The sequence below is a fragment of the Mercenaria mercenaria genome, chromosome 13, assembly GCF_021730395.1.
Source record: "Mercenaria mercenaria strain notata chromosome 13, MADL_Memer_1, whole genome shotgun sequence".
Classification (NCBI taxonomy): Eukaryota; Metazoa; Mollusca; class Bivalvia; order Venerida; family Veneridae; genus Mercenaria; species Mercenaria mercenaria.
The window spans coordinates 79,022,310-79,046,115 of NC_069373.1; the positions used below are offsets into that span (position 1 = coordinate 79,022,310).

Genomic DNA, 23,806 nt, shown 5'->3' on the forward strand with positions numbered 1-23,806 from the left:
CGCCATGATATATATTTTTATTTGTAACTTGTTATACTATCCTCGCGTTTAACCGATGAAAAATCAACAGACTGATTTTAAGAGACAGAAAATGAACCTGAAAGTGAACGTCCGAGTTCGAAACCGACTTCACACGTCAGTTTACTCGAATGTTTGAAGAAACTAGAGAATTACTGACCAAAATCACATTACCATGGGAAGCTTGAATGATCTGCAGCTCGTACTGAATATATCGCTTCTTTGAACACGCTGAACTTCGATGAAAATGAGTAGTTTTTCTTACCTCACCATATAGGATGTTGACAAAATCAACAGGAAATGCCGGTAATGGAGCGTACAATATACCATGTATGCAGCGTACCAACCGTAAATGCGACGTATACGTTGGACACGGTGATATTTGTGAGAGCTATTAAAGAGACAAATGCTCGTGTAAGGGTTTTGTAGAAATCATTTACGCACATTTTTTTGTTGGTTTTTAAGTAAAAACTATCACAACGTCGTAACATTAGTATGCGCGTCTCAGTTACAGCCGAGTGCATAAATATCAATCAATTGGGATTGGTCTCTTCCTCGCATATATATTGACCTACTTAATTGGATAGTTGGCGAATGAATCCGCATGATAGTTTACATTGGTGATGATAAAATCCAGGAATGTTTGAGAAAATATGAAAAAATAAGGGTAATTAAAGGGTATGGAATTTGGCTTTATTATTGCATTTTTAAAACTAGTTTAGGATATTTTGAAATCTGTCGAAATAACAAAGTATATTGTCCGTTCGAGATCCTGTCAAAATGTGAGTAGTTTTCGGATAGCTCGATGCAGTCCAAACATAAAGCAAATGCGCCACTTCTTCCCTCGTATAATCCGGCAAGCATACGCTTTTTGTTAATTTTGTTAAATTAAAAGCTAACGTAAATGCATGAAAGTTTTATGCTTGCTTCACTAGCACATCAAATATGATTATCAATAATAAGGGTTTTACTGATCAAAGTGGACACATTGGTCGAGAGCTTTCCTACGGAGGTGAAGGCCCCTGGCTGATTCCTGGCTACTCCCATTGTGGTGAGTCCTTGGACAAGGCACTTATCAAGAATGCCTCAGTCGACCTAGCCTTACTTACTTGGCTTATCGGGATGACTTATTTCATCCCTCTGACAGGACAGCAACAGTCAAAAATTATCACGCGGTCCCAAAACTTCCTATTATTTGGACTACATTAATTGCACCACCAAGAAAGCCAAAAACATGCTGGGCTTCCTAAGACTGAATTTACACAGAGCCACAGAAGACACAAAGACAAGTGCCTACAATGCCATGGTTCGATCACATCTGGATTACTGCTGCTCAATCTGGAGTCAATACCACAGACACTTGGGGGTCAGCACCCCTCCCCCTCCCATGCCGCCCCTGACAACCTTCAGTCAATACATTTTTGTTTTTTAAAACAAACTGAGCACATGTCTTGATCATCCAACGACTTCTGTTACCATTTCAACATGTTTGAAAAATTCCCATACTATATCAATGCTCAAAAAAACTAAAGACAACTTACTTCCCAATGTAAACACGATTTTCTTGTCCAAGGAATAGGAGAATAAATCCCAGCTTGATGTTGCGCAGTCAAATTTACTACGCAGAGCCGGGACACAGACTATATCGTTAGCGGTTAAAATAAAAATACTTGCTTAGAAAGTTGCAACAGCCGCGATGGTCGAGATAGTACATATGCTGGATTTGAAAAAACTTTTTTGGGCAGGGCCACGGGTGCGCTCCGCGCTTCGGGCATTCTTTTTTTTTCTTTTTCTAATATAATATTTTCATTTTCTTTTTAAACAATATATTCTCAAGATATAAAAAAATACCTAAAACAGGAAAAAAAAGATCACCCATAGTGCGGAGCGAACCTGCGGCCCTGCCCAAAAATAAGCTCACAGAACCAGCGTCTGTACTCTCTCGGCCACCGCGGCAGTTGAAGTCACGGGCGAGTATTTTTATTTTAACCACTAACGATATTGTCTGTGTCCCGGCTCTGAGTAGTAAATTTGACATCAAGCTGGGATCTATTCTCCTATTCCTTGGACAAGCTAGTTTGTGTTGAAAACGCTCGGAGTAAGTTGTCTTTAGTTTTTCTGAGCATTGATAGCATATGGGAGATTTTTTAAACATACTGAAATGGTAACAGAAGTTGTTGTATGATCGAGACATGTGCTCAGATTGATTTAAGAAGCGAAAATATATTGGTTGAAGGATGGCAGGGGCGGATTGGGAGGGGGGACAGGTTCTGAACCCCAAGTGTCTGTGGTCAATACCAGAAGGACTTGATCCATAAGGTAGAAATGGTTCAATGCAGAGCAGCGCGATTTGTCACCAATCGCTATCGAAACGCCAGCAGTGTATCAGATATGATCCAATACTTGCAGTGGGAGTCCCTCCAGACAAGGAGAGAAAAGGAACAGCTCATCATGCTCTACAAGATCGTGCATGATCTAGTGGATATTCCAGCCTCCACATATCTCACACCTGTCACTTCTAGAACAAGAGCAGCACATACCAACCAGTTCCATTAGTACTCTACATCAACCGACTACTACAAATACAGCTTCTTCCCTAGAACCATCCCGATGTGGAACAGACTTCCAGCCAGTGTCGCTGAGGCTCCATCTTTGGCATCATTCAAGAGAGAGCTGTCATCCCAGCCATTCTAAGGAATCAGTATGCCTTTCTGATATACCTCAAATGATAAGGGAGCACTGCCCGCAGGACCAAGGGTCCTGGTAGTGACACGCAAGCCGGACTGGTCACTCAGATGGGATGTAGTAGAAGGCATTTTTCATGCTTTTATCTTTTTACTTTTACTTTTTGCGCCACATTCTTGACTGTTTCTATTTTCTTACTGTATTATACTTTACTTCATGTTTCTTATTTTTTAACTATTGTCTTTTCTTGCGCACCATCAAGTCATGGTCAAAGTTGACAGTTTAACATACAATGTAGATGTCAACCCAGCTGTAAAAGGGTACCAGCAAATTGCGGGAGGTAAAGTATTACTGTGAAATCATTAATATTCGTGGGGAACTAATTTTCGTGGTTGAGTCAATCCGCGAAATCTAATACCAACTAACAAGTAAAATGCCCATTCATTTTATGTTCAAAAGTTAAAAACCACAAATTCATATCCTCTCAAAATTGCCGTTTTGACCAAAACCACGAAATCTCATGCCCACGAAATCAAATGATTTTACAGTACTTAACTGTTCTTCAAATAGGAATGCTCAAAAGCTCGACAGAGCTTGTGTTCATTGTTTCAAAAAATTAACAGTAAATAAAATTTATTTATCTATCTATCTCTGGATATTGCCAACCCCTCTCGCGATTGTTACAGGCAAATTGGGAATATTCTACTGGTTCCACTAGCACTCACTCCTTATAAGTATTGTGGCAAAATTTACTAGCATAACACATGTTCTTCAATCTCACATCTGTCATAAATCATTTCTGAAGATGGAATCATCAAAATTAAATCCCAATATGTCAAAGAGGAGAAAAGGCGATATGTTGATTCAGAACTTTATTCCAAAAAAGTATTTAAAATAAAAAAATTGTTTTGCGGACAGCAGTATACACTTATCAAATGTTCTAATGCAAAACTTGATACATTGCACATACCTTTACAACAAGTGACATACAGCATGTTTAGAAAAAAAATCAAACAAGGTCATTTACCTGTCAAAAGTCTGCCAGTATTATTCTAATAGTATTTAAAATCAAACTGAGCAGAGGTCTTCATCATAGAACACATTTTGTTAAAATTACAACATTTTTAAAAAAAATCCCATTTACTATCAATACATGAAAAAGTAAAGGCAAAGAAAGTAAAGAACAGAAAATCTCCCAGTACAAGGAATATGTGAAATTGATCTAAGCTTTGTGTTTTCCAGTCCCTTTACAAATAGAGTCAGTACACACAATGTCAATATCATCTGTGGTTAGAACAAATTAATGCAGAGTGGTCATTGTATTCAGAGACCACACAAGGTACTGTCAAAAATTGGTCTGTTAATAAAATGATCTCTAAATAGATTTAGTAGATTTAGAAAAAACATGAAATGAGCCGCGCCATGGGAAAACCAACATAGTGGGTATGCGACCAGCATGGATCCAGACCAGCCTGCGCATCCGCGCAGTCTGGTCAGGATCCATGCTGTTCGCTTTTAAAGCCTACTGGAATTGGAGAAACTATTAGCGAACAGCATGGATCCTGACCAGACTGCGCGGATGCGCAGGCTGGTCTGGATCCATGCTGGTCGCATACCCACTATGTTAGTTTTCCCATGGCACGGCTCAAATATGTTGATACATGATATGCATCAAAGTTTGAACTGTGATAGATATTGTACAAGGTTAGCAAAGATTTCTCCAAGTTCATCGGCTGTTCAGTTGTTTGTTTTCTGGGCTGTTAGAAATTGTATACATTTGCATTAATAGATGGTTGCTGGATGTTTTGTACATGGTCATTTATTAGATTTGCTGGCAATATTACCTGCTGCAGATACATTGTCGGCTGCACTGTAATCATCAGTCCAGTTCCGTGGTTGTTTATTCGTCTGAGGCCCTAGTTTCTATTCTTAACTTTTTTGTCATGGCCATGGTTTGCTTCATGAAGGGGTTGACCTTTTTTCTTATTATTTTCTTTTTCTTCTAACTGAAAATTAAAAAAAAAAATAGATGAAGAAATTGCCCAGAATGGGAAACAGACTTGCAGCCATGACAAAAAAAGTTGAGAATAGAAACAAGCACCTCAGACAACACCACCACTGCACATCTTGACTGATAATGACAAAGACACGGTGCCTATACCACGTGACTTTTATGGCTATGTGTGGATATAAAAAACATAAACAGTCGTCGATTCAGGTAACATTTTTCATGATAACTTTCTTAATCCTGCACCAATTTTATTCAAATAAAGATGAGGGCCCGGCCATAAGAAAGATACAATCACGGCCCATCAGTTTGAAAAGAATAAATTCGTATTTTTGTCGAAAAGTGCAACCGCGCATTTTTTTGTCAGATTGCCGACATGCTATGTGTGGGTGCATTCTGTTAAAATCGTTTATAAAACTCTTAAAAATGCGTTCAGCGACAGTGCAAATGGAACCGAGAATGTAATTTTACCTTGTTTGACAGTTGCAAAATGATCGTTAAGAAATATAGCGTATTCCTCTCGTTTTTTAAATAAATAAAAAAATGCTATGTGTGGGTGCCGCTAAATTTATGCTATGTGTGGGAGTAAACTCATAAAAATGATACCGTTGCTTGAGATACTTGCACTAAGTGAGTTTTAACTTACTTGTGTTACATTCATAGAAGAAATGAGTATCCATCTATCATAACTGATCTTTTTTATTTTTATTTAGAAAGTCGCTGTGTTATAGAGAATAGCGCGTCAGATTCATTGTTGTTATTGATTACGAGCGCGTGTTATCAAACATCTTTGTAGGAATAACGCATGTTTTTTCGTGTTATAACATCTGCAGAATCTCGAGGGATTGGTTTGTACCCGAGCCCGCTACGGCGAGGGTACCAACGATTCCCAAGGGATTCTAAAGATGTTATAACACGAAAAGAATATGCGCTTACGCTATTCTAGCATAAAACGCGTTAAAAACGGGAAAATGAATATATTGTTCCTCAGTGTCATTGAATTTCCATGAAATGTGCGGTAAAGTCTACATTGTTTTGTCACGTTGACGTCATTTCATTTTGAATTATCCGTTTTGGGGCTGTAATCAGGTAATGCGTTACGCTCTGCCATGGAACGTGCATATATATAAAGGTGTTATAACAGCACGTGAGCGCGAGAATCTCTCTGTTAACACACGTTTTCTCTCCTGTTAAAACACCCCCGAGAAGTGACAATAACAGCAGTTTTATGCTAGATTAAACGTTAAAACTCTGATATATGTTTGAAGTAAAATTTATGAAAAAGTTATTTCCAATCTCCTTCAGTTGTGTTGAAGTGTTTTTTTTTTATCTTGATGCATAAACAACGTTTTTCATAAACACACAATTGAACCAGTGTCCCTAAGGTAGTTTTAAAGGGCAGTATGTGTGACAATATAGTGTAGAGCATATATCGTAGCCTTGGATGCTGCTCCATTGTAAATTCCACTGCTCACCTAGTTCGTGGTTAGTTGCAGCTAAAATGGCATTTATTGTAGCTTTGCGCTATACGTTTGAAACAACACAAATTACTACTACTTCAGGGTTGTAGTTCAAACCACTTTTCAAGCATAAAGAAAGGGCTTCAATCCCTCCAAAGAAAGTAAAGTACCTGCTGTAGTGCATGTAAAAAACTGCTATTAAATTCATACCACACACATAATGCATGGACACTGATTCAATTGCGTGTTTACGAAAAACGTTGTTTATGCCTCAAGATAAAAAAAACAACACTTTAATACAACTGAAGGAGATTGGAAATAACTTTTTCATAAATTTTACTTCAAACATATTTCCGAGTTTTCACGTTTAAATAATTATGTTTGATAACACATGCTCGTAATCAATAACAGCAATGAATCTGACGCGCTATTCTCTATAACACAGCGACTTTCTAAAAAAAAATAAAAAAGATCAGTTATGCTAGATGGATACTCATTTCTATGAACGTAACACGAGTAAGTTAAAACTCACTTAGTGCAAGTATCTCAAGCAACGGTATCATTTTTATGAGTTTACTCCCACACATAGCATAAATTTAGCGGCACCCACACATAGCATGTTTTCATTTATTTAAAAAACGAGAGGAATACGCTATATTTCTTAACGATTATTTTGCAACTGTCAAACAAGATAAAATTACATTCTCGGTTCCATTTGTTTGTCACTGAACGCATTTTTAAGAGTTTTATAAACGATTTTAACAGAATGCACCCACACATAGCACGTCGGCAATCTGACTGAAAAATGTGCGGTTGCACTTTTCGACAAAAATACGAATTTATTCTTCTCAAACTGATGGGCCGTGATTGTATCTTTCTTATGGCCGGGCCCTCGTCTTTATTTGAATAAAATTGGTGCAGGATTAAGAAAGTTATCATGAAAAATGTTCCTTGAATCGACGGCTGTTTATGTTTTTTATACCCACACATAGCCATAAAAGTCACGTGGTATAGGCACCGTGAAAGAGCTTTGATAAAAAAAACATTGAGATAAATTGCTATAGAAAAAACTTTTATGTATGTTGTTGTTGAAATACCTGCCATGCATTCTCTATTAGTAATAGTGATTTTTAGCTTGACTATATGAAGAGCTATTATACTCGACCCAACATCCATCACCGCAGCTTAGATAATGATAATAATAATAAAGACTTTATTTAACGAGGTAGCATACTTCCCGAAGCAATCTTCCGTTTTGATGCACATCCACTTTATCTCTGATATTACTTGATGGATTTGCTTCAAACTTACAGCAGTTGATTCTCACTATCACACACATCTTATGACCTATGGGCCATAACTCTTGCACCAATATTTAATGAATTATGCCACCTTTCTACTTAGAATATCAAGTTAGAATTTTATCATAGATGAGCTGTATAGGACTATCAGGGCCCTCTTGATACAGTTGTATGGTAATTGTATATTATTACATATATTACTAAATAAAGTAACAAAATTGCACTGAATTTAAATGTATAGGAGCAGCGTGAGGCCAATATTTGTGTTCTTGTGAGCTGGTGTGCCTGATATCGTCTGGCTGTGAAAAACATCCAGATTTTTTACTTCCACTGACAAGGTGTAGAGTATATACAAATTATCATTTATTTTATAACAGAATGCATGGTATATTAACATAATTTCGCTAGCTACCTCTTCTTGTACGGTTTAATATGGTTGACACAAGAAAGTACAGCCCTGAAATAAATGCATGAATTTATAACAAATGTTTGAAAGGAAATGACATCAGCATCACCAGACAACATTGAAGTTCCTGTGCATTACATGAACATTCACTGACAATGTGCAACATTAAATTATTTTAATCTTGTTTTCACTAAAGCCCTCGGGCCAATTCCTCTCCTAGTATGCCAATATTGCTTTAAGGCACACCAGCCCATTGTAATAACCTTAAAGTATCCAATTCTTCATAATTATTTATGTAGCTTGTATAGGACTATCAGGGCCCTCTTGTTTTTCAATATTTTCAAATGTTATTGTTCAAAGAAAAAGGTGTTCTCAGGTAAAATATTCAATAGGCTATAAATATGATAAATGATGTTTATTACCATCTCAAGTACATTTATATGATAGATCTCTAAATATGGAAATATTTGTATACAGCAGTGGAGTGGAGTATCAGAGGCTACAGAAATATATCTCACAACAACCTGTATTGTTTTATTGTCTACTTTATGACCAATTTAGATATGTATGTAAATACTGCATAGGTTAAAGGTATTAATATTAAATTTTGATTTATTTACATCAAGGTAGAGTCATAAATTCTAGTCTTAAAGGAAGTATAGCCCACACACCTTTCAGTGGAAATAACATAAAGGTCAGAGAACTGTGACTGATATATCAAATAAAAAATTACTTTGTTTCAGTGGTAAGAAAAAGTTAATGTAATCCAGTTGTGAAGATGACTTGTGAAGTTGTGAAGATAACTTGTGAAGATAAATTGTGAAGTTGTGAAGATAACTTGTGAAAACACCTGCAGAGTAGAATCAGGCTGAAAATATGCCGTTACTTGTTCACTTGGTAGAATATTCATGATATATGGCATATTGTGTTTATATTGCAGTCTTTATAACAATAGAAAAAGTACTTTGTCAACTCTTTATTTTCTCGAATACAATCAACACACTGGCCATAGCTTTCGCAGAAGCGGTGGTTCCAACGCAGCGGCGGTGGAGGATTCGTCGCAGAAGCGGTGGAGAAATATGGCCGACTGACTACATTTATGCTGTCATCGGTACGTTTTCTAATGACCTTTTCACGTCTGACTGAAAACAACCAGTGAGACAGGAGCCCACATGTGTACTCTTCCAACCAGAAACACTTGTTCAGTGCAATTCTTTGTCATTAATGTAAACACTTCTGTACAGTTTGACGAGGGACTGTCGTTTTTGTAGAATTCGCATTAAAAATGGTACAATCTTGTACAAAACGACCCCTGGGCACGTTTGCAGCAAAACGTAAGTACAGCCCTGTCAAGCAAAAACTATTTCTTCGTAACAGGCGCATTTTCATTACACGCATATGAAAAAATCGACCAAAAATGATTCCAACGCAGTGTGCGGTGGGTACAATTGCAACGCATTACGGTGGATCTTGTTTCTTTAATGTTTGTTATGGACTTTTAACTTATGTAAACAGCATTTTCTTGGGATTTTGATAGGGGTAGGTCCATGAAATCACTTTGGCATCAGCAACAGAAACTTAATGTTTAGTAATGATATACTATTGATTTGCACTTCCGTTCTGTTGAATGCACACCCAAAAATTTTTATTTTAAACCATAATTATTTTACTTAATCAACTGCCAAATAATAAAGCCGTGTTCTTTCGTACTAAAGACATCCCTAATTATGATTATTGATATTAATGCATGAAGGTTTTCTTCATTTTCCTTTTCCCTTATATACAAAATATCAACTGATTGTTTGATTAAATGCTTACCACATGCGACATCATAGAACAGACCAACTTATCTAATATACAAACTGACAGGGTTTCTGCTGTCCCTTTGTTTTGGCCACATAATATCGAAGTCGGGTTTGCATTGGAATGGGGGCGGGAGAGTATTCTCCAGCACACTGCACATGCTGCAACCATTTGCCATTTTTATAAGTTTTAATCATGTTTTAGCATATTTAAGTATGTTCCCACCTATAATTTTTCTTCAGTTTTTATAATAAGAATAAATAACTGAAATGAGTTGATTCCTTGTCGTCCTCTTGGCACTAGAACAAGGAGTTAAAGGTCTGTTAATATGTTTGATTGGCGCTGTGACAGTTTTCAGAGGAAAATGAAGATTTTGTCTTTCATTTTTTGTAACATTTCTTTCTGCTTGTCCGTTGTTAGTGATTTGTACTCTGTTTCTCCGTTTCTTTTTCAATGTTAAACTTAAACATGTCAAGATTACTAATGACATTACTGAAGATAAGGCCATGAATGTGGCTTATGGCGTTAACAGGCTTTTCTTTTGATTTGACCTGGTAACCTAGTTTCTGACCCCACATGACAAAGTTTCGAACTTGACCTAGAGATTATTAAGATAAAAATTCCATGCACAGTGTGTCTATCATGTGATCGCGCAACGTCATTTTGAGCTCGAAAGTGAAAGTACAAAGGTAAACAAAAATTGAAAATCAGGGCGTAAATTTTTTAATCTATATATTGTGTTTATATCGTGCATATGATTCGAAACCTATTTGAAAGTGCTATCCCCGCGATTTCCCCACCAAAAGCTTTTCGTTTTAATGCTATTCCTGTTCAGTTGACTTGCACATTGATCTCATACTGTCGAAAATGGTTGAACACGAATAGTGTTAAAACGAGAAGGTTTTGGTGGGACAATTGTAGTACCGGAGCTAGCACTTTCAAATAGGTTTAGAACGATGTACATGATATTAACACAATATATTGAATAATAAACTAACACCCTGATTTATTATTTTTGTTTACGTTTCCACTTTCACTTTCGGGCTCAGATTTAAGTCACGTAGCGCGATTAAGTGATTGAGCACACATATGCAAGTTTGTATCAAATCCAAGCATAAATGAAACCTTATATGACAGAGGGCCAGAATAGAAAATTTGCCTCTTTCAGGGTTAGTATCTCTTGCAATCTGACTAAAGTACATATCCTATTACGCTATGCTTAGGATCTGAACAAGAGCTATTGATAACCTCGTTCTGACGACCTTTCCGCTAGCCAATCAAAAGCTAAGTTACAACATTCTGCAAGCTTAAAAAAAGCCTTGGTTTTTGATATCTACAATTCTTATGTCGTAAGAGGTCGGATAGCCGGTTATCTCAGTCGGTAGGGCACTTGCTCTGTTAGTGAGGGTCCCGGGTTCGTACCTTGGACTGACTGCAAATTTTTCTTACTCTGACATTCGAACAAGTCGTCAGATTGGTTAAAATAGAAATAGATTTGCGAAAATAAAAATAGCAATATTAGAAATTTAAAACATACAGAAGACGAATGTGAATGGATTGTTCTCAGATCTTCGTTTAGAAAATCAAGTACTTTAGTCAGATTGTATCTCTTGAACATATGATGGAATCTAGCTGGTTTTCTGTAGGAACCGAGATCTTATTGTGATTTAATTTGTGTGTAAATGTAGTTAAAGTCGAAAGTAAAATGTCACTGCCATCATGTTCATAAGGTGAACATTTGGCTCCTTCAGGAATTAAAATCTGTTGAAAATCAGGTCTCTATAGTGTTCAAAAGAAATTGTGGACGGACGACGGACAGACAGACGACTGACGGACGACGGACGTAGGACAGTCAAATAACCTCATCTTATCACTAAGAAAAAATCTAAACTTTTTCCTTGACACTTTGAGATTCTGTGGTGAACATCTAAAAATAAAAGGATCATATTGTTGAAGAAGAGGTAAATTAGCCTACTTGTAAAAAGTCTTAACTCCAGTAACACAGCCGCTCAATGGCATTTTGTTAAGGTATGCTACATATTAGTAATTGTATTTAGTCAAGTTAGTTTATTATACGATGCAGAAGTCGCATGTGATCAAATTAGAAAATTAATATTGTCACTTGATATTATGTATTTACGGATGTGCAAATCGATGTCATATTTATTCTACACTTTCAGTTTCTGCTGCTATCTAATGTCAAAGTGATTTCATGGCCCTACCCAATCAAAATTCTGGGAAAATGCTTTTTACTCCAATTTAAAGACAAAAGCGAACATTTAAGAAACAAGATCCACCGTAATGCGTTGCAACTGTACTCACCGCACACTGCGTTGGAATGATTTTTGGTTGATCATTTTGTATGCTTGCAATGAAAAATCGCCGATTATGGAGAAAACGTTTTTGCTTGACAGTGTCAGACTTACATTTTGATGCAAACGTGCTCAGGGGTTGTTTTGTACAAGATTTTACCATTTCTGATATAAATTCTACAAAAACGGCAGTCCCTCGTCAAACTGTACAGAAGTGTTTACATTAATGACAAAGAATTGCACTGAACAAGTGTTTGTGGCTGGAAGAATACACATGTGGGCTCCTGTCTCACTGGTTGTTTTCAGTCAAACGTGAAACACTTGTTAGAAAAAGTACCGATGAAAGCGTAAATATAGTCAATCGGCCATATTTCTCCACCGCTTCTGTGACGAATCCTCCACCGCCACTGCGTTGGAACCACCGCTTCTGCGAAAGCTATGGCCAGTGTGATCAATTGGCTGATGTAGGGAAAACAGATCACTCACAAAAATGTTTTATTTCATAGTAGGTGTGGTGGAAAATGGTACTTATATGTAAAGATGCAGTAAGTGACCCCTTTCAGCTTCAGAAAGTTACGAAAAATTACACTTACACCAGTGAACTCATGCAAATTGTTTCAACATTGAATTCAGTTATATTGTTTGAACACTAGTGTAAACTCATTGATATTGGGGTCATAATATATCACGGTTTTAGCCAAAATACTGGTACAATTCACAAATCTTTTAGAGATGAAATTAAGATTTAACTGTATAACATTAATTTTTCAGATAAAGTAAAGTAGCATGGAGCCAACAGTAGAGTTTCCTGATACTGAACTGTCAGCTTCTCCAACACTTGGTGTCGTCTTCCGACTTCCGACACAGGATGCCGTAGAGGAAAGTTCAGAACAAGATGATTACGAAGACAGGCGAGGAACACATATCCGACCTTATTCTGCAAAAGGTTACATTTCTTTTTATATTAGGTCATTGATTACTAAGGCTTTATCACAGAATTTCCTTATGTTATTGATGTGTTTGTAAAGGTTGGGATTATCTAGATAGTTTAAGTCTATACAATATATTGACAAATGTTAAACAGATAGGAAAGGTATAGACAATCTATTATAAAGATAAACAAAGTATTGACAAAATGATAACAAGAAATACAGACAGATAAGGGGTGAAATAAAAACAGAGAAAAGTTTTCTATTTATAATTTGAAATGCTAAATGACGTTTCAGTCTGAATACTACATAAGCATAGACATTATATCTAGAAAATTAAATCAATTTTTATGTATTGTGAGGAAAAATATAGAATATTGTTTCTTTTATGTTCATTTCGCGGGCTTAGCGCAAAACGGTTGTAACTGATATGAAATAAAGAAGGAGTTACAACCGTTTTGCGCTAAGCCCGCGATTTGTAAACAATTTTTCCATTCACCTTTAAATTATGAAATTATAAAAAACTTTTCAAGTTTATTTAATTTTCATTTTTTCTTTAGCTGAAATTAAAATGAGTAAGTTTGACATGTTTCTTTTCTCCTTTGTGTATTCTTGGATTGTATACACCCATTTTAAATCTATTTTGTATAGTGAAGTTAACAGTTTAGTTTTTCTTGTATGAAATGAGTAATATATGGTATGAATTAAATGGAAATTAGGTGCCTCCGTGACCAAGTCGTTAAGGTCAGTCACTGACTTTAAATCAGTGACCTCTCACCTCTGTGGGTTTGAAACTTTACTTTGGATTTAGAATTCTGTCATGTGAGGAAGCCATCTAGCTGGCTTGCCAAAGATCTGTGGTTCTATCCAGGTGCCTGTCTGTGCTTGAAATAATGTTCCGTTGGGCACCTGGGGTCTTCCTCCATCATGAAAAGCTTGAAGGTGGCCATATGACCTGTAATTGTCAGTGGGATGTTAAACCCAACAAAACAAACAAGAAATACACAGAAATCAATGTCTGGAAATGAGTCTATACCTCCTTTGCAACTACTAAGAATGAAAAAAACAAACAGTTTTAAGTTTTACATGAATGTCTGTTATTTTTGGTAATAATTCAGGTCCAAGCCTAGACTTGCCATCTAGAGTCCTGCCCTCCAAACCAAGAGGTATTAGGCCCTGGTCAGCCCAGCCCAAGGCTTTAAAAGCACCACTGCCAAACCAGAGAAAAGTGTCAAGACAGACCCTCAGGAAACCTCATCTCAGGCCTCCAGCCAGGTAATGAAATGAGTTACTTCCCTTTACTATTATCGTGCCATTTGTAAATATTGATACATGTAAATATATGTTTATTTACTCATGACTTGAAGTACCAGGCTTATAATTAAGGAATTATCTCAAAATTACAGATTTTGTATCTTTTTAATTTTACAAATAAATGATAAAAGTCAGTGTATTTTAGAGATTTTCTCTTAGAATTCATTGTAAGATTGTCATATAGGAGAGATCACCGTGACATCACTCATTAAACATTTGTTTATCTGGTGGGTGGCAAAAACAATGGTTTTACACCGTTTGTGTATGGGATCAGAATTTTTAAATTTTAATAACTTTTTCACTCATTTATGGATTTTGCAAAATTTAAAAAGTTTTGAAATACATACAATTTTCATATTTTCGTATTCAAATATCTTTTTTAAATGAATAACTGTTTTAAATGACATTTAATTTTATAAATAGTGGCATAGTAATGTTCAAAACTTTCGGGAAAACACTGTAAGTTAATCATTTGTAATTAATCCCAGGTGGGCCAGTGGTCTAGTGGTAACACGCTTGACTGTCAATCCAGAGGTCCGGGGTTTGAATCCCGGTCCAGGCACTGAAAATTTCTGAGATACTCTTGAGTGTCTCCCACCTAACTTAGAGGCCTGTACTGGTTCTTCCTAGGAAAGAGGGCTTCTCATGTATCGGTGCTATACACCGGGCACGTTCAAGAACCAGACTGTATTCGCAAAGAGCTAGGCTAAGTTAGCTGGACATATCTGTATCTAAAAAGGATTTCTCTCTATCTGTTCTGGGGGCTTTATCTCACTCTGTCCCTCTGGTCAGATGGCTCTGTGTCTGTACTAGCAGAGGATGATTTCGCGCCCTGTGTGGCTGCAGTTGCTGTAAAGCGCCTTTGAACAGGGCGCTATATAAATCTGGTATAAAAATAATAATAATAATTTCGAAATAATAATTAAAATTAATTAATAAATTATTGTTTTATAAGCTTTCCATTGATCAAAAAATTAATATTTATATAATTTGTGTTTCAAAAAAGTTTAGGCTGTTAGAAAAACATCACTTTTTACCAAAAAAAAACATGAATGTTCAGCGTCTGCCCAACCGATCAATGTCTTAACAGTTCTAAAAATAGAAAATGCTACAGATTTGTATACAAATCTCTCCTATAAAATGCGACATAGGACATACTGGCTGCATTTTAAGTTAAAAAATGAAATGATGAAATTGACACGCTAGTGTTAAGTTACCTAAAGTAGTTCACTTTATACTTTATACTCTATTTAACAATAATAAAGACCAGGAAGAGTGACAACATGTCAAAAATACCGGTTAAATATTAACAATTTTAATGTCTAATCTACTAGTTTCAACTAATCAGTAGTCTTTATCAGGATAATAAATATACAAATTTCATAACTAAGGTACACTTATAAGCCGTCATGTGTATGACAATTGTTTCTCAATATAGTAACATCAGTTACTAAAAATAGTTGAAAATTGGAATGATGCCAAAATGTCATGTTTATGTAACTTAGAAATAAAATTTTAAAAAGATCCAGTTATTAATACTCATTTATTTAAACTCCTTTCAAGGCAAATATTACTTTCCATGATAAGCCAAATTTGATCTGTTCAAGGGGTAAAGTATTCTTTAGTGGGTATGGTATGACTCTTTGTACCTAATTATGGTAAAGCTGTTGAATGCAAGCTTAATTGTTATACGCCCGTTTGAAAAACGGGACGTATTATGGGAACGCCCCTGGCGGGCGGGCGGCGTCCACAGACCTTGTCCGGAGCATGTCTTCTACATGTATGGAGGGATTTTGATGAAACTTGGCACAGTTGTTCACCATCATGAGACGGAGTGTCATGCGCAAGAACCAGGTCCCTAGGTCTAAGGTCAAGGTCACACTTAGAGGTCAAAGGTCAAATTCAAGTATGACTTTGTCCAGAGCATATCTTCTTCATGCATAGAGGGATTTTGATGAAAGTTGGCACAATTGTTTATCATCATGAGACGGAGTGTCATGCGCAAGAACCAGGTCCCTAGGTCTAAGGTCAAGGTCACACTTAGAGGTCAAAGGATACAAGAATGAAAACTTTGTCCGGAGCATATCTTCTTCATGCATAGAGGGATTTTGATAAAAGTTGGCACAATTGTTCATCATCATGAGACGGAGTGTCATGCGCAAGAACCAGGTCCCTAGGTCTAAGGTCAAGGTCACACTTAGAGGTCAAAGGATACAAGAATGAAAACTTTGTCCGGAGCATTTCTTCTTCATGCATGGAGGGATTTTGATATAACTTGGCACAAATGTTCACCACCACAAGACGGAGTGTCATGCGCAAAAACCAGGTCCCTAGGTCTAAGGTCAAGGTCACACTTAGAGGCCAAAGGTCAGATACAAGAATGACTGTCCGAAGCATTTCTTCTTCATGCATAGAGGGATTTTGATGTAACTTGGCACAATTATACACCATCATGAGACGAAGTGTCATGCACAGTTCCCTTCTTTAGAATTACTTCCCTTTGTTGTTACTATAAATAGCTTATATTGTAACTTTTTCATTACTAGACGTAGGGAAAAATTGAGACCACTTTTCTGTAGTACAACATGCATGTTACCTCCAATTTTGAGGTGTATTTTGACCAATCTCTGCCTGGTAAGGATTTTTGTGTGGACTTACAATTTTTTTGGGGGGATTTTTTTTTTTTTTTTTTTTTTTTTTTTGTTAAGATTAACTTCCCTTAGTTGTTACTATAAATAACTTATATTGTAACTTTTTTATAATTGACTGTAGGGAAAAACCAAGACCACTTTTCTGTGGTACAACATAGTTGTTACTTTCTGATTTTAGGTGTATTTTAAAGTATCTCTACCTGGTAAGGAGTTTTTTTGTGGACTTAGAAAAACAAAAGAATTACAATGATTACTAAACAACCACAAAATTAAAATTACATCTGCAAATACAGGTGCTAGAGTAAAGAAAGTTGCTGTGACGGGCGTATATTGTGACATTCTGGCACTCTTGTTTTATATAAGGATGTATTGTTCTTTCAAATATTTGAGAGTGCTGTTAATGAAGTTTACCCTGAAGACCCTAATAAGATTTAATAAAAAAAAACCTGACCTTTTATCAGTTATATTGAGGAAAGATGTGCTGTTGGTTTACATGAAATATTTGCTAATTCATATATAGCCTTTGTCAGATAGACCTTCTTTGAGTATGTGATTTGAATGTATAATCACATATTAAAATGTGCATGATTAGAGAATATGCTGGTTGTCTTAATAAGGAAAAAAGTGATTGATTAGGATTTAAGGTTTATTTTGCTATTTTAGATGTTTGTTATAATAATTTCATGACATATTTTTAGCAATCTTATGTACACTGAAGAACTTTAGAAACGTTCCATTGATGCATTTTGATAATTTGATCCAAAAAGATTTTCATATTTACATATCTTTTTGAAATATGCATAGTAAATAAAGGTATTAAGGTGTTAATTTGTCTGTGCTAAATGAGGCATGACTACCGCACATGAAGCTCATATTTGGGTTTATTTTATTCGGTTGTTGCCAACAGATAAGAATGTTGAATATCCATTTAAGATGTTACACCATTAAAAGATAAACAAATCAACCAGTTTCTGCAATGATAAAATGATAAATTGATTTTAATGTTGCAACATGTCATCATAGGTGATGTTGACATTATTTAAAACGTTCACTTAGTGGTGACAAACGCAGAACCCTAGAGCCACAGCCTGTCCAGTTTCTTAAGTACATGTATTAAACAGAGAACTTTTTCTGAATTTACCTGTTTTTGTATAGATCACCAACAACCAGTGTATCTTCCGAGGGAAGTTCCCTTATAACTGCCGTGGGTCTAGCCAACAAGAAGGGCTTCGATACAAGTACCCCGGATAGTGGAAGGTCGTTAGATCGTCATGCAAAGTGCTTCTCTCCAGGTATAAATCAGTCCTATTACTTGAATACATGGGCTCACGTTAAGGCTATAGAAATCATTTCATAATGTATGATATAGTTTAACTTTGATAATGTTACATTTCAATAGTAAATACCACCCTTCCAAGGTGAACATTTTCATTTTCCATTCACCATTTTCTTAGTTATTTTTCCTCTCAAGAAGAACAGCCTGTAAACAAACATAGTATATGTTTTTCAGATTGGTATGAGTCCAAATATATTTCATAGTGATAGGACATTGTTAAATGATTTCTAAATTCTACACTTTTTTCTCAGTGAAAAAGGTAAAAAGAAATCAGATGGACACAATTACATCTTTTAAACATGTACAAAAACATTTAGTAAATGGTTTATTGTTGCTGACATTTGTGCATAATCGCTGCTGTGTTCCTGCACAGATATTGCACTGTATATCATTCCTTCCAGTGACAGTATTAACACTAAGGTAGTTGACATGCAATGATTGTTGAAAATTTACTTTGCTTATTCTTTGTTTGCTATTTCTTTGGCATTCTCTGGTTGTTACCCAGAAAACTGTATGCTTGTATGAGCTACAGTTATGGCTGAAGACTGCTAAAAACCCGTAAGTGAATGCATAATTGCAAGGAAATTCTGATAATGGATGCAATACCTTAAAGTATCATGATAATGCAAATGAAAATAAATCTGTTGTAGAATCGAGACATTCAGCGGACAAGTGGGCTGTTACAATCGCTGAGGCCATTACAGAAATCAGTGAACAAGAGCCTGTGGAAAAACCAGAGCCACCAAAACGTACGCTGAAAAAACATCCTTCGTTTGACACATGGGTTGAAGGATCCCCACAGGACTCGGATGAATACGACACTGATATTGATATAGAGGATTATGTTAAAAGTAGGTTTGACAGTCAAACTGTAGTTTCGTTGACACGCCACTCAATGGCTTCTCTGTCAATAGAAGCTGCCTCTCCACTGATTTCCTAACTTATGTAAGCATTTAAATACAGGATTTTCTTTCCTCATTCTATAGCTTCAGTAATTTTTAGCTCGACTATTCGAAGAATAAGTAGAGCTATCCTACTCACCACGGCGTCGGCGTCGGCATGTGTCAGCGTCGGCGTCACACCTTGGTTAAGTTTTTCGTACCAGTCCACATTTTGACAAAGTCTTTTGAGATAAAGCTTTGAAACTTTCAACACTTGTTTACCATCACCATGACCATTTACAGGCAAGAGCACATAACTCCATCAAGGATTTTGGCTGAATTATAGCCCTTTTTGACATAGAAATCTTGGATAAGTTTTTTTGTACCAGTTCATATTTTGACACTCTTTTGAGATAAAGCTTTGAAATTTTCAACACCTGTTTACCATCACCATGTCCAGTTATAAGCAAGAGTACATAACTTCATCAAGGATTTTGGCTGAATTATGGCCCCTTTTGACTTAGAAATCTGGGTTAAGTTTTTTGTACCAGTTCATATTTTGACAAAGTCTTTTGAGATAAAACTTTGAAACTTTCAACACCTGTTTACCATCACCATGTCCAGCTATAGGCAAGAGTACATAACTCTATCAGGGATTTTGGCTGAATTATGGCCCCTTTTGACTTAGAAATCTGGGTAAGGTTTTTCGTACCAGTTAATATTTTGTGTAAAGTGTTTGACATATGGCTTTGAAACTTTTATTACATGTTCAGTATAATAGTCTCTATCTGTAGGAAAGAGTACATAACTCTGTCATGTATTTTGGCTGAATTATGGCCCTTTTAGGACTTGGAAATTTGTTCTGTTTTCATACAAGTCCACATTTTGTCAAAACCATTTGACATATTGCTTTTAATCTTTGAGCACTTGTTTATCATCATGATTTCAATCTGTAGGCAAGAGTACATAACTTTGACAACTATTTTGGCTGAATTATGGCCCTTTATTGGACTTTGAAATTGGTTCACACGTTGCCATTTAGTGCAGGACTTATCGAAATCCACAAATAAGGAACATTGTTTGTCTAATCTTTTTAGCTCACCTGTCACATAGTGACAGGGTGAGCTTTTGTGATCGCCCTTCGGCCGTCGTCCGTCCGTCATCCATCCACAATTTCTTGTCTGCACGATAGAGGTTTCATTTATGATTTTATTTTAACCAAACTTGCACACAACTTGTATCACCATAAGATTTCGATTCCTTTCTTGAACTGGCCAGATTCCATTATGGGTTCCAGAGTTATGGCCCCTGAAAGGGCCAAAATTAGCTATTTTGACCTTGTATGCACAGTAGCAGCTTTATTTATGATTTGATTTTTACCAAACTGGCACACAACTTGTATCACCATAAGATCTTGGTTCCTTTCTTGAACTGGCCAGATCCCATCATGGGTTCCAGAGTTATGGCCCCTGAAAGGGCCAAAATTAGCTATTTTGACCTTGTCTGCACAATAGCAGCTTGATTTATGATTCGATTTTAACCAAACTTGCACACAACTTGTATCACCACAAGATCTTGGTTCCTTTCTTGAACTGGCCAGATTTCTTCATGGGTTCCAGAGTTATGGCCCCTTAATGGTCCAAAATTGGCTATTTTGGCTTTTGCAGCCATATAGAGACTTCATTTATGGTTTTATTTGATACAAACTTCCAAAATAACTTCAACAACAATAATTCTTGGATTCCATGACAAATCAGATCCAAGCGTAGGTTCAGAGTTATTTTATATCTGATTACCTCCCCTGATTGTAATCAAAATGGATTTATATCAGTAAGTACTTATAGTACTTATTTGAAATTTCATTATTGTCATTAGTTGGACTGAGCCAATCAGGGTAGATAACTATGGACTGATTTTATGTCAAATTACCTCCCTTTAATTCAAATTAAAATGGGTATATCTCCGTAACTAATGGAAGATACTGATCTGAAATTTCATTTATGATAACAGATTTATTTGGCAGATCCTTCTTTTCTTCACTTACAATATTTTTTTTTTAATTACTTCCCTTTTACGTTACTATAAATAGCTTATTTTTAGTAACTTTTTTATTATTGGCCAGAGGGAAAAACCGAGACCACTTTTCTGTGGTACAACATGGATGGTACCTCCAATTTGTAGATTTATTTTGACATATCTGTACCTTGTAAGAATTTATTTTTTCTTTTTGGTTAAATTTCTTCCCTTTGTTGTTACTGTCCTTTGGACTTAGATATTTTTTCTGAGGACCTTCTTGTCCTCAAGTGCAATGATAACAGGTGAGCGATATAGGGCCATGATGGCCCTCTTGTTTTTTCTTTTGTCTGAATATTTTGACCCCATTCTTCAATCAATTCTTCGAATAGTCAAGCGCGCTGTCATCCGACAGCTCTTGTTAACAAATGTGATGAAAACACGTTCTAAATGAAATTTTATAGCTTCCTCACATGCATAGTATTAATTAGGATAGTATGTAGGCAGACAATTGCATTTGTCTCATGCTAATTTATTGGCACTAAACAGGCAAATTATTTCAAGCAAATATGGCAGTACTAATTACGTTCACAGGATGTGTAGGAGGGGAGCCTCATCATGCTTGCTTCATTTATTCTCCTACAAAGGCTGAATAAATGCCAGAAATAGTTTTTGATTTTTCATTCATATTTAAGTTTTGGTTTTAGAAAATGTATTACTAAAATGTAAATTTTCTTTAACAAAACCCACACAGTTTTCTGAGTAGGGTGAGCACAAGACAAGGGATTGTCACCTTGCCAGATCTTCTTTTGTCTATTTGGATACTGTTGAAATGTTCATTGTGAAAAAGAAAAAAAAACACATCTAGCTTGGTTGAACATTTTCCAGGCCAATAAATTTTCATATTGACCTAACTAAATGGCAGTATTTGAACATTATACTTATGTCGAAGCAATATTCACATAATTTTTCTTACATGGCTTGCTTTGCTATAGTCAAAAAATTAAAATGTTGACCATAGCTTAAGTACAATGCTTACCATAGCTGTCTCTTCACAAAAGGCAAATGGTCACAATTTTGGCTTACTTGATTGTGATAACAGAATGTGAAAAATAAATAGCCTTTGTTTAGATAACAATTTTTGAGATTTCATATATTGTTGGTACATGCAGTTTGTAGTTTATTATTTATTTTAGTATTGAGCATGTATGATGGCAAATTTTGAATGTTTTAATATCAACCATATTAAGGAACACTGATTACTGTGGAATTATGGGTACTCATGTGGCACTAACTTTCATGGATTTCAAGGTTGAATCGATCCACTAACTTGTGTAAAATACCCATTCTTTGTATTTGAAAGTTGAAATCCATGAATTCATATCCCCTTATGAAATAGTTGTTTTGGCGAAAAACCATGACATTTAGGTTATTTTTGATACGGTCAATTTGTTTTATGTAACACTTTTACCATGGTGTTGATGGAACTATTTAGGCCTGAAGGAAGTTTATGAGAAGGAGAAAAGAGTACGGCAGTGGAGGAAGAGAACACGGCTCACAAAGAAGGGTGATCACTTGTGTTTGAATGATGTGAGAATTTATCTAACATACCAGATAAAATATACTTCTAGTCGAAAAAGTTACAGTCCAAAAAGTTCCAGTACATAGAGTCAAACTGACCATTTTAACATATACTTTTATATTGTTTCTATACAACATAATATCTTATCTGTTTTGATTCACACTCTCTTTAGTCAATATACTGAATCAAGAATCTCCATTAAGAAAATAAAAAAGAGGCAAACAAAGAGACTGGCACTTTTTCAAAACTAGAATGAAAAAAGTGAATAGATCTTGAATTAGGCCAAATAAAAATTACTCTTGTTTAGGGTTGCTTGACCCTCCAAACTACGGTAGGTAGTTAGGTGGATTGGGAGTTTTGTTTTTTTTCATTTTGTTTTTAGCTCACCTGTCACAAAGTGACAAGGTGAGCTTTTGTGATCACGCAGCATCCGTCGTCTGTCGGTGCATCCGTAAACTTTTGCTTGTGACCACTCTAGAGGTCACATTTTTCATGGGATCATTATGAAAGTTGGTCAGAATGTTCATCTTGATGATATCTAAGTCAAATTCGAAACTGGGTCACGTGCGGTCCAAAACTAGGTCAGTAGGTCTAAAAATAGATAAACCTTTTGACCTCTCTAGAGGCCATACTTTTCAATGGATCTTCCTTCAACAATTTCTAAAAAAATCTTCTTGAAAACCACTGGGCAGAATTACACCAAACTTCACAGGAATGATCCTTGGGTGGCCCCCTTTCAAAATTGTTGAAAGAATTGAATTCCATGCAGAACTCTGGTTGCCATGGCAACCGAAAGGAAAAACTTTAAAAATCTTCTTGTCCAAAACCACACTGCCTAGGGCTTTGATATCTGGTCTGTAGCATCATCTAGTGGTCCTCTACCAAAATTGTTCAAATTATCCCCCTAAGATCAAATATGGCCCCGCCCCGGGGGTCACATGGTTTATATACAGTTAATAGAGAAATCTTTGAAAATCTTCTTGTACAAAACCACATGGCCTAGGGCTTTGATATTTGGTATGTAGCATCATCTAGTGGTCCTCTAACAAGATTATACCCCTAGGGTCAACAATGGCCCCGCCCCGGAGGTCCCAAGTTTTAAATAGA

General features: G+C 36.1%; 1 protein-coding gene across 4 annotated transcripts in view; it reads left to right on the forward strand.

Annotated features, from left to right (window-relative positions):
• Positions 1-594: 594 nt before the first annotated feature.
• Positions 595-23,806, forward strand: part of LOC123529004 (leucine-rich repeat-containing protein 74B-like) — a 75,808-nt gene continuing 52,596 nt past the window's right edge. For 2 of the 4 annotated variants that reach the window (XM_045309156.2, XM_045309158.2), the window contains exons 1-6: positions 595-696; positions 12,765-12,939; positions 14,041-14,197; positions 18,043-18,179; positions 18,874-19,074; positions 22,613-22,684. In XM_045309156.2, the coding sequence (XP_045165091.2) occupies positions 12,780-12,939; positions 14,041-14,197; positions 18,043-18,179; positions 18,874-19,074; positions 22,613-22,684 (727 nt within the window). In that variant the 5' untranslated portion in view covers positions 595-696; positions 12,765-12,779. The remainder of the gene's footprint in view (positions 697-12,764; positions 12,940-14,040; positions 14,198-18,042; positions 18,180-18,873; positions 19,075-22,612; positions 22,685-23,806) is intronic. The other 2 variants (XM_053522429.1, XM_053522430.1) reach the window with 2 other exon arrangements.